This window comes from Mytilus californianus, unplaced genomic scaffold (assembly GCF_021869535.1).
Source record: "Mytilus californianus isolate M0D057914Y unplaced genomic scaffold, xbMytCali1.0.p SCAF_4, whole genome shotgun sequence".
Lineage (NCBI taxonomy): Eukaryota > Metazoa > Mollusca > Bivalvia > Mytilida > Mytilidae > Mytilus > Mytilus californianus.
In genome coordinates, this window is record NW_026262690.1 from 73,466,632 (window position 1) to 73,482,995 (window position 16,364).

The 16,364-nt window shown below is 32.3% G+C and overlaps 1 protein-coding gene across 3 annotated transcripts; it reads right to left on the reverse strand.

The window, feature by feature from the left end:
* Positions 1-11,334: 11,334 nt before the first annotated feature.
* On the reverse strand, positions 11,335-16,325 carry LOC127738507 (ragulator complex protein LAMTOR4-like). 3 transcript variants are annotated; one of them, XM_052249800.1, is made up of 4 exons: positions 16,242-16,325; positions 14,201-14,296; positions 12,698-12,815; positions 11,335-11,538 (listed from the first exon to the last, which is right to left on the reverse strand). In XM_052249800.1, the coding sequence occupies exons 2-4, from the start codon at positions 14,279-14,281 to the stop codon at positions 11,441-11,443; spliced, it is 297 nt and encodes a 98-aa protein (XP_052105760.1). In that variant the 5' UTR covers positions 14,282-14,296; positions 16,242-16,325; the 3' UTR covers positions 11,335-11,440. The 3 variants fall into 3 exon arrangements, with proteins under 3 accessions (XP_052105760.1, XP_052105759.1, XP_052105761.1); XM_052249799.1 differs by having other exon boundaries at positions 16,183-16,306; XM_052249801.1 differs by lacking the exon at positions 16,242-16,325 and adding an exon at positions 15,927-16,017.
* Between the last annotated feature and the right edge of the window lie 39 nt (positions 16,326-16,364).

Genomic DNA, 16,364 nt, shown 5'->3' on the forward strand with positions numbered 1-16,364 from the left:
ACTTTCATTTTGAGTAATGGGACGAAACTCATAAAATCATATCACGGATTCTTTAAACCATCTAGTTGACCCAGGAGAACTAAATACCTATGAATAGGATGCTAATTCTATCCTTAGAATTATTGACGAAATTCTAAGTATTTTTAATAGGTTAATATTGGATAGAAACGTCAGTGTATTATTTTCCAAGCAATGATGCGGATTTTGTTTTGCTTTCCACTTTATTTTCGAGATAAGCCGACGCAAGGAATGATTTATCATAATGATAAAGCCAATAGTTCCACATGAATTTTTACACTAGAATAATAATCCGTCTTATGTTTAAAAAAAATAATCAACAACCGTTTCCTCAATTAGATCTAGAGATACTGGTTATTAAAAGCAATAGGTACATCCATTTATCTTTATGTGACTCAGTGGTAATTTTTCAATACATATCATGTTTCATCTAAACCATTTAAGGGTAGTTAACCTGAAATATTACAAATTACAATAATTGTTTTTCCGTTTCAATGACGTTTTATCCTCTAAAGCTTTTAAACAACTTTAATGGCGAAATTGTTAAACACGCCTGATTAGAAAGAAACGTGTAATTTCTCAAAAAGTAAATGCACACTGCATGTTCCATTCCAAAACAATAATTTCAATCCTGATATTAAACCAATTATCATTGAATAACATTCCGTTGCAATAAAAGTTACTGAATATTTAAAAAAAACAACCTTGTGGCACTAAAAGTTATTGAATAATTCATTAAGGCTAACAGCATTCTAAACTTATGGGAACTATAAGACATTTAAATCTATCTTTTATGATGATAATAAACGTTTATTCGGGTGATATTTTGAGGAAAATAATTATAAAAAGTTGAAGTTCAGAATAGAATTGTTTGTGACATGAAAGGGGAGAAGATACCAACGACGCACACAAAAACTTTTAAGTCGAAGAAGACAGACACCACCTTGATCTGATCAAAAGAAAAGACAAATATCAGTCCAAAAGCACAAACAGGAAACAAAAAACGTGAGCAACAGCAATCCAACCAAAACCGGGATGAATCCATGTGTTTCGGAAGTGTGTGCAGTTCCTCTTCTTCATGAACACCAGTCGTGTTGTTCGTGGCAAGTTAAAGGAGAAGGTATTATAAAGCCACATTTTCCAACCTCTTGAACTCGAAAATGAAAAATGATTTTAAATCTACCAAATAAATTCTTTCAGATGTTCATATATAAGTCATTCGTCTATCAGACATCAGTATTATATTTGAATTGTGTCTCTTATATATTGACATTAGGGTTTCAACATTTTTTCTATAAAAAAAACCAGCCGAAATTGCCAAAATAGCTTCATTTACAGTATATTTGGATACGAGCAACAGATTTACCAAAAAAATATTATGCTTCTAAAGTTAAATGCATTTAGCAAAGATGTAAATATGTGCGTAAATATCATTCATGTAAAGCTATTGCTCATACGTATTTTGACCAAAAACTATGCGCGAAATGGGTAATATAGGTCAAATACGTAAATTTCGTCATGTTTATGACGTCACAGTGACATCACGAGTGACCTGTATGCACTAAAGTGTCTAGATTATACCAATTTGTTCATATATCAATACAATTGACAGCATTATGAAAGTCTTGAATGAGTTTACTATTTTTTGCAATTCAGAGGACAAAATAATTGTTCTTATCGTACCTCCTCCTTTCCGTTTTGAATTTTCGTTGGAGTTCGGTTTTTTTGTTATTTTACTTTTTTCAGTGATATGTCACAATCGTGAAATCACAATCAAGGAAAAGAAGAACGGGTTTATGGCTACAAGTGGAACATATCCGTGGTCATCTGTACGGTCAACCAAATCATGATGGTGTTTGTATCCTTTCGAGATGATGACGTCAACTTTACTGCTATAGCAACTTTTAGTTCAATAGCTTCCTGGAAGCAGCAACCGTCTGTCAAGGAAATGATGATAAGCAAGTTAAGACCTAGAATGTTATATCAACTTGGAGAGATATATAAATAATGTGAAATCGCTGTTCGAATGTTTCTACACAGAAATTGATTGATTACAATCGGAAAAATGATTTTTTTTATTTTTACCAAGTTAAGTTATCAAACTACCTTCATTCAATTGTCAATTTCCAAAAGTAAATCAAGATATGAAGTAGACGTGTTAACATAAATAGCATAAAAAAACTTATCTGACAAAACTGCATTTCCCTGTTTCTGTCAACTCCTCAGAATCTACAAGATCAATTTGCAAGAAAATTTGCGGGAGTACTGAATCTGTATGCTTCTCATTACGCATTCTTCCTTTCGCTCGTATTGAATGAAAACCATAAATGTCATAGTCAATTATTGATTCTAATTGGCTAGTTTTGGAATCTAACCTCTTCTGCAAAAAAAAAAGACCAGATCTTTTGAATCTTTTATATGTATAATGACTGGCATGGGAGACCCTTTTCAGATAGCGCACTGAATGCATGGCCAACATGGCGGCAATGACCTTCCACAGTGTCCTAGTTCTCATTGTCACAACAGTCCTGCCAAACAGTAAGTAATTGTAACCAGTGCATAGTAACAAAATACAAAAATGGATCTTCTCAGGAAATCTTTGAGGCATTATAATAGCGACTGTAAAATCTCAATCAGAAGCGAATATGAGAACAGCTACACTCTTAATTTAGAAAAATCAAAGAAAAAACTTGAATCTACCAAAAGATCAGAAATTTAATATGTAAGAACAAGGGGTGGTGTTAAAGTAAAGCTTGATGCAATATCATTTGAACATATTATCTATGCTTGTGAGCAGCTCTATGATGACTCTAACAACTATGATCTCACTAAAACAACTGCAACTGATTAACAGAGAAACAATGTCCAATATACCTTCCATATAAAGAAAAAAGGTACCGAACCAGTCACCTACACTATTAATGCATATCTAACAAAATGTTCCTGATTGATAAAGGGAGAAATGTATAGTCCTTTATTGACAATTTATATGTTGCACAGATGCAACAAATATTGTCAAAAACAACAATTCAAGGAGCAAAAATTAATGTTGGCCTGCTAAATCAAAATTTGGCTTACAAACTGGCAATAGAATTAGAATCTATTGATAATCCTAAAGTTACTGTGGAATCAAAAACAACTAAAACTACTATTTAAAAAGCTATTGAAAAATGTTATAAATGCAGTAGAACATATAAATCCAGAGCTGTTTATGTGATAAAATTTCAGAAAATGATATACAAAACATCGAAAATGACGATAAGAACTATCTTTGTAAAATTTACTCTGTCTTAGAGGCTTAATCACCACTCAAATATATAACCTTGCATCTAGCAATGAAACAACAGGTAGAAATAAAGACTCGTTTCAAGTCGGAACAAAAACATTATTATTAGAAGAATTACAATGTAATGACAATTTAGAAAAACAGATGTGTCAAATGCGACTGTCGTACAAGTGAGAGGTTTAGCGCTATAAAACCAGGTACAAACCAATATTTTCTACATTTGAAAATGCCTGTACCAAGTCAGGAATATGACAGTTGTTGTCCATTCGTTTGATGCGTTTTATCATTTAATTTTGCCATTTAATTAGGGACTCTCCGTTTTGAATTTTCCTCTGAGTTCAGTATTTTTGTGATTTTACTTTTCACTCCCAATGTTTAGATCAGACAAGTGACCTGTGTTTCTCATGTATTGGTCTAGAGGAACAAGATACAACAGATGACTCCTTAATCAAACTGAAATGAAGCAAAATTTAGACAGTGTACAAAATTTAGTTCAAACTACAGATAAACAGCAGCTGAAACAACAAAACAATGGGCAGACAACTGTGTACCGATACAAAATATTCAGCAAGTAGTACAAAACAACCATATATTATCACTAAATTTATCTAAAGTGACAAGTCTAGATATTCATTCAAAATTTGACAATCAAAATGAACAAACTATGTCAAATAAAGGGAAAGAACTGCGAACTTTAGAGCAAAAATTAAATAATTAGAAGGAGGAACAATTAAAAATCAAAGAAGCAATGTTAAACGAAGACACGAAAGAAAAAAAACAAAAATATAATTAAAAGATTGCACAAAGCTGAAATAAGAAACGCTGAACTAAAGGATACAACAGAAACTTTAGGATAGAGCAATTTATTACCAATGCAAACATCAACATCAAATGAAAAAACCTATACATGTTCATTCTTACAACAATGAAGGAGATGATGAGCTAATAATTGGTGGTGAGCTCAATAAATAAGAATCTAACTATGATAACTAGGGATGTCAACGAGTACTGAGTATTCGAGTATCGCTCGGTAGTACAGAGTATCGAATACCAATAACGATACTCGACTAATCGGTTTCCTGTTAGAATATTGCTGTTTTCTTTATATAAAATTGATCTTCTTGAGAACCTCTTTCGGAAAATTAAAAAGGCATCAGTGATTAATCATACTAGTAAATAAAATACATTTTGTATCGAATTAATGCTTGTGCTATATTGTCACTTAAAATGCCTCCAAAAATACGTGGGCTTTACCAAGGCTAACACTTTAAACTAAACGTGTCTTAGCCATTCTGTCACATCGGTACCGTTAGAGCAAACATTTTCGTCTGCAAGGCTGTAATTTACAATACAGCCGCAAGACATTCACATGAAAACTGGTATCACAGCTATGAACAAGATTATACTTCTTATAGAAACACAGAGTCTCAGGGATAAAATATGTCTGCATGGATAATCTTATTGAAATCCAACCTAAAACCGGTCAACCAACTGAACCTAATCCAAAACCAGAAATTTCAATGCGACATATATGTAATGACAAATAACTGCCAACAAAATCAACTGGAGATCAAAACATACTCTACAGAAATTCCCAATAATCACAACTGGATATAGCTCTATCCCAGCTAATTGTAGGACAACCTCAATACAATAAACCGTCTACACAACCGATTCATTATTTACTCCAGGCCAGCCCAAATCTCATCAGATAAAAATAGCCGAACATGTAAATAGAGAGTGGTGTAAAAACACGTATGGAAGAGACACTTAACATTTTAGATTTTAATTGTAAAATCGTTTTAACATTTGATTCATTTTTTAAGGAACTAGAAAACAGTATTGATATTTTTCTTCTTGAGGAACATTGGCCTTTTGATTGTCAATTATCACTACTAAATGAGATAAGTGACAAGCTTACTGGAGTTGGCAAGGCAGTTGACTCATTAGATACCATCCCTGCAATACAGATGCCCAGAGTTTTTTTGTTTTTTTTTTGGGAGGGGAGGGGGGGGGGGTACCAGACTGTCCCCCTGGTATCTTTCGTCCTTCTATTTCAGCAATAGTATGAAAAAAAGATTTTCACCTTTAACAATTGGTAAGGAAAGAATTCAAGGAATAGAAGTTACTGGTGAACCTAATTTAATTATTCTTTCTGTATACATGCCATGTAAAGGATCATCTCAACATTTAAATGATTTTCAAGACTGTGTTACATGAAATAGTCTGTAGATATAAACATACCTACCAAATAATTATTTCAGGAGACTTTTACGTGCAAATCGTAAATGGCCCAACATCACAAAGAAAGACGTGTATCAAAGACTTCATGAAAGAACATGTTTTTGATACAAAATATACTGGCAGTACCTTTATCGATCCATTCAAATGGCCGTGATACTACTGCTATCGACTATTTTATATATTAAGATTTATATAAACATACAGTTCTTGAGATCTCGAAACTGGATATAGTATCTAACGTTTCAGATCATTACCCGATTAAATTAGTCCTCCAACACCATCATCAAGTGAAACAAGAAAAACCAAGTAATGGCACAATGAAACCTAAGATTAAATGGGAAAAAGTTGATAAACAGGTATACGAAAGTATCATTGCTTCAGAAATCTCAAACAGAAAACCGACAATAGAGACGGTAGGTGATGTAACTATGGCATTTATAGATACCAATGAAATTATTGTAAAATCTACTAAAGCTGCAGCTTCTCGGATTAAAATAAGGGGAAAAAGACCAAAGCTACCAGTAATGAATGATGAAATTAAAGATGCTATCAAAAAGAAGAAACTTGCTTTCCATGAGACCAAAATATCCACACAGAATATATTTGAAAAGGAAAAAACTGACAACTCATATACTTCGTAAAGAATGCAGATTAGAGCTAGGTAGCTAAACGAAGAATAAATGAACGTCAAAAACTGATTAATGCCAGAACATTAGACAGAAATATGTTTTACAAAATTATCAAAAACCAAAGAGGAAAATTATCCGGATTCATTGATCAATTAAAAGTATATGACAATATATATATCACAATAAAGACATCGTAGATGGTTGGCGCTAACACTTTCATCAACTTGCAAAAATGGAACACAATGCAAATTATAAGACATTGAATATCTAGATCTAATAGAAATAGAGGCTAATATAATAATTGACATATGTAAAGATCGAAAAAAAACATAATCGTATAACAGAAGAAGAGGTTTTGAAAGCAATATCAGGGTTAGATAGAAATAAAGCTGCTGACTACTTTGGTATAAATGCTGAAAACATCATATATGGTGGTAAACATTTACAACAATATCTACAACTTTTTATTGACAAATCTTTTGAACTTGGCTGTGTATCTGACATTCTCAAAATTGATACGCTATTCCCAGTATATAAGAATAAGGGTGATGCTAGATGTGCTAAACACTACAGAGGAATAACAGTCACACTTATATATTCGAAAAAAATAATAGAAAAGATATTAAAAAAAAGGGAACTCTTATCATCCTGGAGAGACAGAATCCATTCCAAAGAGGATATACTGAGAACACAACCCCTTTGTAATGCGAACTTATCATTGAAGAGTTTGAGCGTGAAAGTAAAGATCTAAAACTGCCAACATATATAGCTTTTCTAACTGGTAAATTCGCATTTGATGTTGTTGTACATTCCAATATAATAAGGAATTTATATCAAACAGGAATATCTGATCAATCAATAAAATAGATCGATAGCCTATATAAAAATGCAACATCTTGTGTAAAATGGAGAAATAACGCATCAGAAATCTTTGAAATAAAACAGGGTGTACGCCAAGGTGGTCCAACTTATACAAGTTGTATGTGAATACTCTACTAAACCTCTTATGTGAAACACATAGTCATTGCTCCAACATGTGCTGATGACGTACAAATGTAGCTATCATCGGAAACAATCAACTAGAGCTTCAGATGTTGGTTAACATTGCTGTCAATTTTAGTAAGAGAGAGGGGTACACCTTAAAACCAGCTAAAAGCGTGATTTTACCCATTAACACTTCAATCAGATATATTTAAATAGAAGACAATTTTTGGCATATAAAAAATAATCATATACCAGTCGTAGAATATTCCTCACACATTGGTATACAAAAGTGTCAGAAAAACTCAGCAACATTAACTGTAGACAAAAGTATTATGAAAGCAAAACGATCATTATATAGCCTAATGGAATCATGCCTGTATGAGAAGAATGGACTAGATCCCGAAACTGCAATAACTCTCTAAATTCTTATGTTATGCCTCTTCTGACAAATGGTTTTGGACATTATCCACCAATTCCATAAGAAAATCATAAAATAAATACTCTCATTGTTTCAACAAAAAGCTGACCCGGCCATATACATACTAATTGGAATGCTACCAATTGAAGCTGAAATACTCTAACACCTTTTGGAAACATTACTAGAGCAAACAAAACAGCAATTGAATGGAGATTGGCCGAAAGCTTAAGACAGCTAAATTAAAATCACACGTACCTATTAGTAAAAATTGGTTTGTGCAAGTGAAGAAAATATACATAGAATATGATTTGTCTGACTGCCAGAAATTCTTAACATATCCTTTTGGAAAATTCCAATGGAATATTCGGATTATAAGGAAATCTATACATACTGAGTGAAAAGATAAATTAAACTCTGATGGTTATTCAAGTTTACAACACATATCAGGTGCCTATTAGATTAAAGCAATTCATCCAATCCTTTCAATAAACACTTCAAACTGTATAGACATCAACAGAAAACCTATCAGAATAAAAATCGCAACCGGAAACTACATACTACAAATACAATCAAATAGAACCAAATTCAAAAAATGTGAGGTACCTGCTACCTGCAAAATCTGTAGTAAAGAGAACGAAACCATAGAACACTTCCTGATCTCATGTAATAGTGATACACTATGGTGACAGTCCCAGTTTAAAACATTACAGCCGAAGTAGATACATAATTTAATATTAAGGAAACTATGGTTGAGGAGGGATCGTCCTTTAGTTTCCACAGTACAATGTGTTCAACTGCCAAACAAATTAATGTATAAAACATTATGTCTTCTAAAGACAGAAATACCAAAGGAAATACATAAATTTATATCAAATAAAGGCAGACTGAGAAGAGTAAACATCCAGAAGTTCCTGGAGTTCAGTGTGCCAAGCAAATCATATTGGCCTCCTGTAATGTTTATGACAGTGTTGTAAAATAAATCTTCTATACAGCAATTGTTGTTAGTGTGTAGGAGGGTAGGATTTCAATTCAACAGATTATAGGTAGGTAGTTTGGGTTTTCTTTCAGTAACTGCAAGTCACTGACTGTTTCATTTATTTTTGTCATTTGTAAACATTTGGTGTAGATTGCAGATCTTTGTTTGTTTCTGTTTAATTTATTCACAACTTTTACATTTAGACTGTGAGTGTCATGCTCTCTTCACGTTTCAGATTCAGTACAATAATTCTTTGAGGGGTCCATAATTGAGCTCCTGCAAGGCAAAATTTCTGACCGTCTAAAATGTCTTTTTTCCAGTGAGTTAAAAAATCAAGCCCTTCATCCTGGTTGACCAACTCTGCAGAACCTATCTACCAGAAAACACGCCCGAACAAAACTAATGTCAAAACAAAAACAAGCTATAATGACAACCACTATACAGAGGGTTCACGAATTTTGACGGTCATATCTGATTGAAAATTAGCTAGTTTGAAGTTTTATTTGACAGAAAATCTCATTGTTGCAGAATATCACAACCGATAACAGACAATCTCAACCTGACATACTTTATAACATATTTAGCTTAATAAAGTTATATTCGTAAAGAAATAGGAAAAACTGTTATCATACGTTTATAGTGACGAAGAATACTTATATACTGATATATACGTTTTACATATTGATGAACTCATTGTCATTTTGTCAAAAACTCACTGAGCTGGCCGCACTCATCTGCAGGAGGAAAGTCATCCCGATGTCATTTTTAATCACATTGGTCCGAGTAATGAACGAGACAAGCTCTCATTCAGTTATCTATGGCATGACATTCTCCTATTTAACAAAATATTTACATATTGACAATAAATTGATGAAAAGTCGACATACCCTATCTATATTTTTGATATTTTGTACCAGAAAAGCCCAACAGGAAGTGCCAGTGTAAACTTTTTTCTCGCTTAACCATTTGGTTGAGATTTGATGGTTTACCAGGCGTGAGATAAGGTTTATTTGTTTTCATCTTGAATATGCGTGAAACATTAATTCCCTAGACCTTGAACAAACAACAACCAAACCTGTGTAAAATTCGAATTTTTTGCATCTATAAATGCTTAAAACTAGGGATGTCAATTAACTAGGTGAACAATTACTAATCGAGTACTCGTTGATATTATCCAGGGATACTCCAGTACTCGCTCGAGAATATATCTACAACACGGAAACACAAAAATACGTCCTTTATATTCCATGGTTATTTGTTAAACCGACGAAATACCATCTACATAAGTATCTGGGACAAGGATTTACACACCATAATTTATAGGTCAATACCTACAAGCAGAGACATATATGTGTATATATGTCTCTGCTACAAGTACTAATTAAGTAAAAACAATAATCTAATCAATACAATTTAATGACCGCCTATTTAAAGAGGGGCCGTCTTTAAAAATTATAACAAGGAAAAACCATATCAAACAATAGTATTTGGTAATCGTTAAGAAAACACATTTAATGTTTACAAAGGCGTAAGGATTAGAAGTTTAACAATTTACTGAGGGTCACCAGAGGATGCAACAAATTTATTTTATTTGGAAACATTTTGTTGTCAACTTTTGCGGACAGTCGGTATTGCAACTTTGTAAATTACTGCCTTGCAAACGAAAATATTTGCTCTGACGGTACCGATGTGACAGAATGGCTAATACATGTTTAGTTTAAAGTGTTAGCATAGGTAAAGCCCACGTATTTTTAGAGGCATTTTAAGTGACCATTTAGCACAAGCATTCGATACAAAATGTACTAGTATGATTAATCACTGATGCCTTTTTAATTTTCTGAAAGAGGTTCTCAAGAAGATCAATTTTATATTATGAAAACAGCAATATTCTAAAAGGAAACTGATTAGTCGAGTATCGTTTTGGTATTAGATACTCAGTACTACCAAGCGATACTCGAATACTCGTTGACATCCCTACTTAAAACTCTGTTGCAATGCCAGTTATACATGTACACTTAAGCCATCCAATCCAAAGCCAATATTAAAGTCTTGACTCAAATTTTTTACATCGCTATAAATAATGGTTCACCAGACGTATTTTAAAGCTACTCCACTGTTTAGAGCTTGATATATTGCATAGTCACCTGTCTTTTGTAGAAGACTGTATGTTGCTCTCTAGACTGAACCAAACATTAACATCATATTAACTGCATGTCTTAACTGCATTTACTTTTCTTGTTTTATTCAACTGAACACCATCATGTAGAAAAAGGACCAATTTAAAACAATAAGTCAAATAAAAATTGAAAACAGTGTGACAAAAAAAACAGATGAACAGATGAACAAACAGTACAAAAAACAATACATAGAACTAAGGATTGAGTAACACAATTCCAAACAAAAACTGGGACTGAACCCAAGTTCTGGGAGTGGCCTAGTGGTCTAAGTAGTTCATCTACAGTATAACTATCCTGTCAACACTGATATTGTCAGTTGGAACCCTGCACTTGGAAGGTGTGTTTGACTCCAATCTTAATTGACAAGGATTGACAGTGTTCCTGCCTGGTCAGTGGTTCTCTACTGCTTCCTCTACAAATTAAAACAGGTCCACTCAATAAAACAATGAGTGCTGAAAGCCATGTCTAACACCAACAATCAATCAGGTTCTGGGACAAACTCAGGTGCTCCAGAAATGTCAACGATTTAAGCTTTAATATTCAAATAGGACAAGTTATTCTAGTTAAAATGGTTCGATGAAAAAAACAGTGATAAGACATCATACAATAGAAGAAAATGTTTTATTTACATATGTAAACAAATAGTATAAGAAAATGATTATGATATTGCAAGTTATAATATAAAGATAATATAAAATATATAATGAATCATGCTACTGCTGGATCCTGTGGTGAATACTGTCTTTTACTAACATAAATCTTCTGATTTGAAGCTGTAATAACATACATAAAACTTTCCCAAACAACTGTAAGAAAAAAAGACAATTTTCTAAATTGAAATTCAAAAATATTAAAATTCTAAAGAAAACATAAATATGCATTTTTGTCATTGAGGAAACTATTGGTTTTGAAACAGTCTCTTAAATTTATGCACGATTTGCTAAACTAGGGGAAAATTTGAGCTTGAATCACATTGTATATCTGTCTTTTGTGGAATACTGTAGGTTGACCTTTAACATGTCTAGGTGTCTCTAAGTTTTCTTGTGTCATTGGATTGGCTTTTCATTGACCTTTACCCCACATCTTATATTGTATTCATATTACAAAACAATTTATAAAACATATGGTAAAACAATATACATCTATCATATGAAATATTCATAAAGTTGTATTTTTCTGTTGTTTTTTTTTTTCCTGTTGATAAATTAAATAATTCAAATATTTTTATGTTAAATATCAAACATTTGTAAAGCATTGTGTACCACAAAAGTCAAAACATAAACTTAACAGATGCCCTTAGGAGTCTATATTGCCCACCTGCATCAATGTCAACAATGACCACTTTTCAACCAATGAAACTTATTCACTCCTTATTTTTTGGCAGCAATTAGACATGTTCTTAAACAGATTTTTTAGAAATACTTCCTCGCATTCTAAAATCGATCAAAATAAACTCTAACATTTGTATTCAGCTGAATGGAACTAACAAAAGAACTCTTATAAGGACCGTATATAAAGCATATCATATCTTACAAAGTCCGGTTTCGACCTGATCATGCATGAAGGATTTGCCACTGGACATTAAGCAATCAACAATCAAACAAAGTCTGGTTTACAATGGACAAGTTAATTTGCCTCTAGCAATCATGTTTTTTTTATTAGACTGATATGAACAAAATGATACTTGAATATCAGAATCAATAATTACTCTGACTGCCATGAAATAAAAATTTTCTTTAATAAAAAAACATACATATATTATTCCTGCCAATTTTTGTTCAAATTTGCCTGTTAAATTCAGAAAAGTTGCTAAAAATGTGAAAAGTTTGCAGATGATGGACAACAGACACCAAGTTATGGCAGTATCTTACAGTGGCACTTCATGCCTTCACTACATACATTATATTACTGAGTGTGTGATTAACAACTTTAGTAGCATTGGTAACTCTCAACAAGCTTATATACCTGAAATTCTTTTAAAAGTGTCTCTCTTGTCTGAAGTAACTTGGATTTTGTTTGCTGTATGAACTAACTTCAAAACTTTTTCAGCAATTGATTCTGCATTTTGTAAGTCTCCTCCTGACTAAAATTGATAATATAATAATATAATATAACATTGAAATGTTGAACTGATGATTGATGGGTTGTTTAACATCAACCACAGGCAAATATTTCAAGCATATTAAGGAAAACTGAATCAAATGTCAACCCCCCCCCCCCCCCCAAAAAAAAACAACAACAAAAAAATTAGTCAAAGTCTCAAATGGCTAGATTGCAATATTTGTGACTAATCAATGTAGAATGTCTACAATATTACGTACTTGCAATTACATGAAGGTTGTAAATTTTGATGCAAAATAACTAAACTCCGAAGTTGGGAAAAACGAGAAAAAATTTCCCAAACAATCCATAATAGTATGTGCACAACTTCAACATATTTCAATCTTTCATAAAGGAGAAGGCCCAGTAAGACCCCTTTTTGGCCCCAAAATATAGCATTTCAAAAATTTGTTAAAAATGTATTCTTTTCACTATTTATTGGAAAGTTGAATACTTTTGTTACATAAATATGGGCTGTTTTTTACAATACAATGGACATGCATCAGGTACTAGCACCATTAATTCATGAAAGATTACTGCATTTGTGCTTATTTTTAGACGGTTTTTGTCTAAAATGGAAGTGGTCGCACTTGTGTTCAGTCTTTTTATTTAAATATATGTTGTATTTGATGATGATACAGAACATATATAAAGGTTGAGACTGAACATGAATGCGGCAACTTGCATTTCTGACAAAAACCATCTGAAAAGTGACGTTTTGTGGCATATTTGATAGATCTGTCATAATAAAGCTTGAATTGAGGCATCTTTAATGACCAAATCAGTTCAAATCTTTTACATAAACTGATTGAATCGACTGAAGAAGACACTTAAGTGTTTAAAAAATGTCAAAAATCCTTCATCATATGTGCAATCTTCCTGTGAAGTTTCAGGGATCTGGGTTGAAAAGTGTAGGAGTGGATTACACAAATTAGGTACCCACATTTACCCTGCCCAACATCACCATGCTATAAGCAAGTTTTGGACTTATTCCAACCCATCCAAATATGCAACAACAAATCAACCCCTCACCCTAAGAATAAAATTGCATACACCAAATCTGAGGATTTATGAAAATGTGATATTCTAAAAAATAATTTTGTAATATTTCACTGAAAATCTAGTTAATCAATAATATTATTTATCTCCAGTGCAGTGTCTACTACTTCTAGACAAAGTTACCGAAATGCTGCTAGAAAGAGATAAAAATAATATCTTGCTTTGAGGTGTCTAAAATATATTTTTTTTGTTTTTCTTTTGTTTTGTTGATCAGTTTGATCTTTTTCCTACAAAAGCAATTAAAAAATATGTATACCAAATCAACAAGTAAAAAAAGGAATTCACAATAATATATCCCTGTTAACTCACACTAAGAACAGCTCCATCATCAGTCAGCACCAGGTAACCGTGAGAGTCTTGAATCTTGTCTATCCCTTGTGCAGTGGTCATTTTCTATTTTCTAATCTGAAATAATATGTGTTATGATTAACCATATTAACTGTAACTGTCATTAAATAAGTGCTCATTCAACAAAAATATCAAAAATATATAAAGAGGAGCCTGTTTTATGTGTTAAAATATTTCCAAATACCAGAAAATAATCAGTGTTAAACTTTTTCCTTATATTTAAGCTATAAAACATTAATAGTGTATTATGTTTGTTATCCTAACTTATTATTATTATAAAAAAGAAGATGTGGTATGAATGCCAATGAGACAACTCTCCACAAGTGACAAAATGACACAGAAATTAACAACTATAGGTCACTGTACGGCCTTCAACAATGAGCAAAGCCCACACCCCATAGTCAGCTATAAAAGGCCCTGAAATGACAAATGTATAACAAACTGTCTTTTTCAGATCAGGGAGTGTTTTTACATAATAAAAAAATAAAATGATTGAAAGAAAAAAGTTAAATAATTTGTATGTCATTGAATGCAAACTTTATACAAAAATATTTTTATGCTTAAATGTTATTTTGAGTTTTGTAAGAGTAGTTTCCTTGAATTTCCAACTGACCATTGAAATTCACATGTCAAAATTGGCATAATTGTTGTGGAAAGAATACACAAACATGTGATTCCAAATTTCATTTAATGATTTTTTTCTAAAAAAAATTTATTTTTTTTCATTAGATCGCTTATTTATATATTTCAATGTTCAAATATTAAAATAATACAGTAGGCTTTGCCTACATAAAAAGCCTACATAATGTTGCAGATTCTACTGCACATGCATGAAACCAGCATCCATGACAAGGTCATGAACTTACAAGCATGTCTACTTTCATTACTGAATTTGGTCACAATATGAAAAGATAAGCAGAGAAACCATATTTCTCCATCTACTCTCCAATAAAGGGAATCAGACTATTTGTAAATAAGTAAAATAAGTCAGGAGCCTGTTGTTCAGTGGTTGTTGTTTGGTGTGGTTCATAGGTGTTTCTGTTTGAATTGTTTTAAAAGTTGGTCATTTTGGGGCCCTTTACAGCTTTTTTGGTGTGAGCCAAGGCTCCCTGTTGAAGGCCGTACTTTCACCTATAATTGTTAACTTTTTATACATTGTGACTTGGATGGAGAGTTGTCTCATTGGCACTCATAGCACATCTTCTTATTTCTAAAGATTATTTACATGCACAGTGAATAATTTTTGCTTTGGGGTTGTGATTGGTTTTTTTTGTGTTTTGGGATAGGGTAACAAATTTCCTGGTTCCTATCATCAAGGATATACAAAATGTACCATTTGGGTGTCAGACAATTGGGATGTCAAAATATCGGAGTTATCACTAACATGACCATGATGACTAATCCATTTTCGAATTCTGTCACATGTCTGATGCAATTTTCTTATTTGGTCATGCTCCCCTTTTGATGTTGGTCAATTCAGACAATCACTACAGAAATAGAACTGTAAAAGTGATTAATATAAGTAGTCCTAAGAAGACATAAATTTGTGTATAAGGCTTTTATATATTTTCTCCTGAATTTCGATTTTATAAGTAAGACTTTATACATGTTATATGTGTGATACTGGAGTGAGTGGTGAACTAGTCAAAGGATTTATTGACACATGTGTGTAGTGTACACTACATACTGTTATTATTCTATTGGTGATTGGATACTTCGAACTGAAGGTATGCCTATGGTTGCAGAAAATTTATAAATAAACAACATGTACATGTACATGTACATGAGCATTAGAGGGTCCATGATTGGTTATAAAAATCTTGAATCTTGTACAAGGGACTAATTTCAAAACTTTATATTTAGGATTAATTTATGTTGTACAATAGTTTACTGATTGCTGGATAAAAGATATATGAGTGTTTCTCATAACAATATATATTTACTTGATAAAAAGATGATGTTTTAGTTCATTGTTGTTTCAATCATTAAAAACTTTGATTACTTTGGGCACCTGTTTGCTGTCTGCTTATTAGACTTCCGGTAGATAATTTATTCGATCACATGATCTATAGTCTCGTCCTCAAAACCGAAAAATCTTCTATATTTAATTGTTTTGATTTCTTTT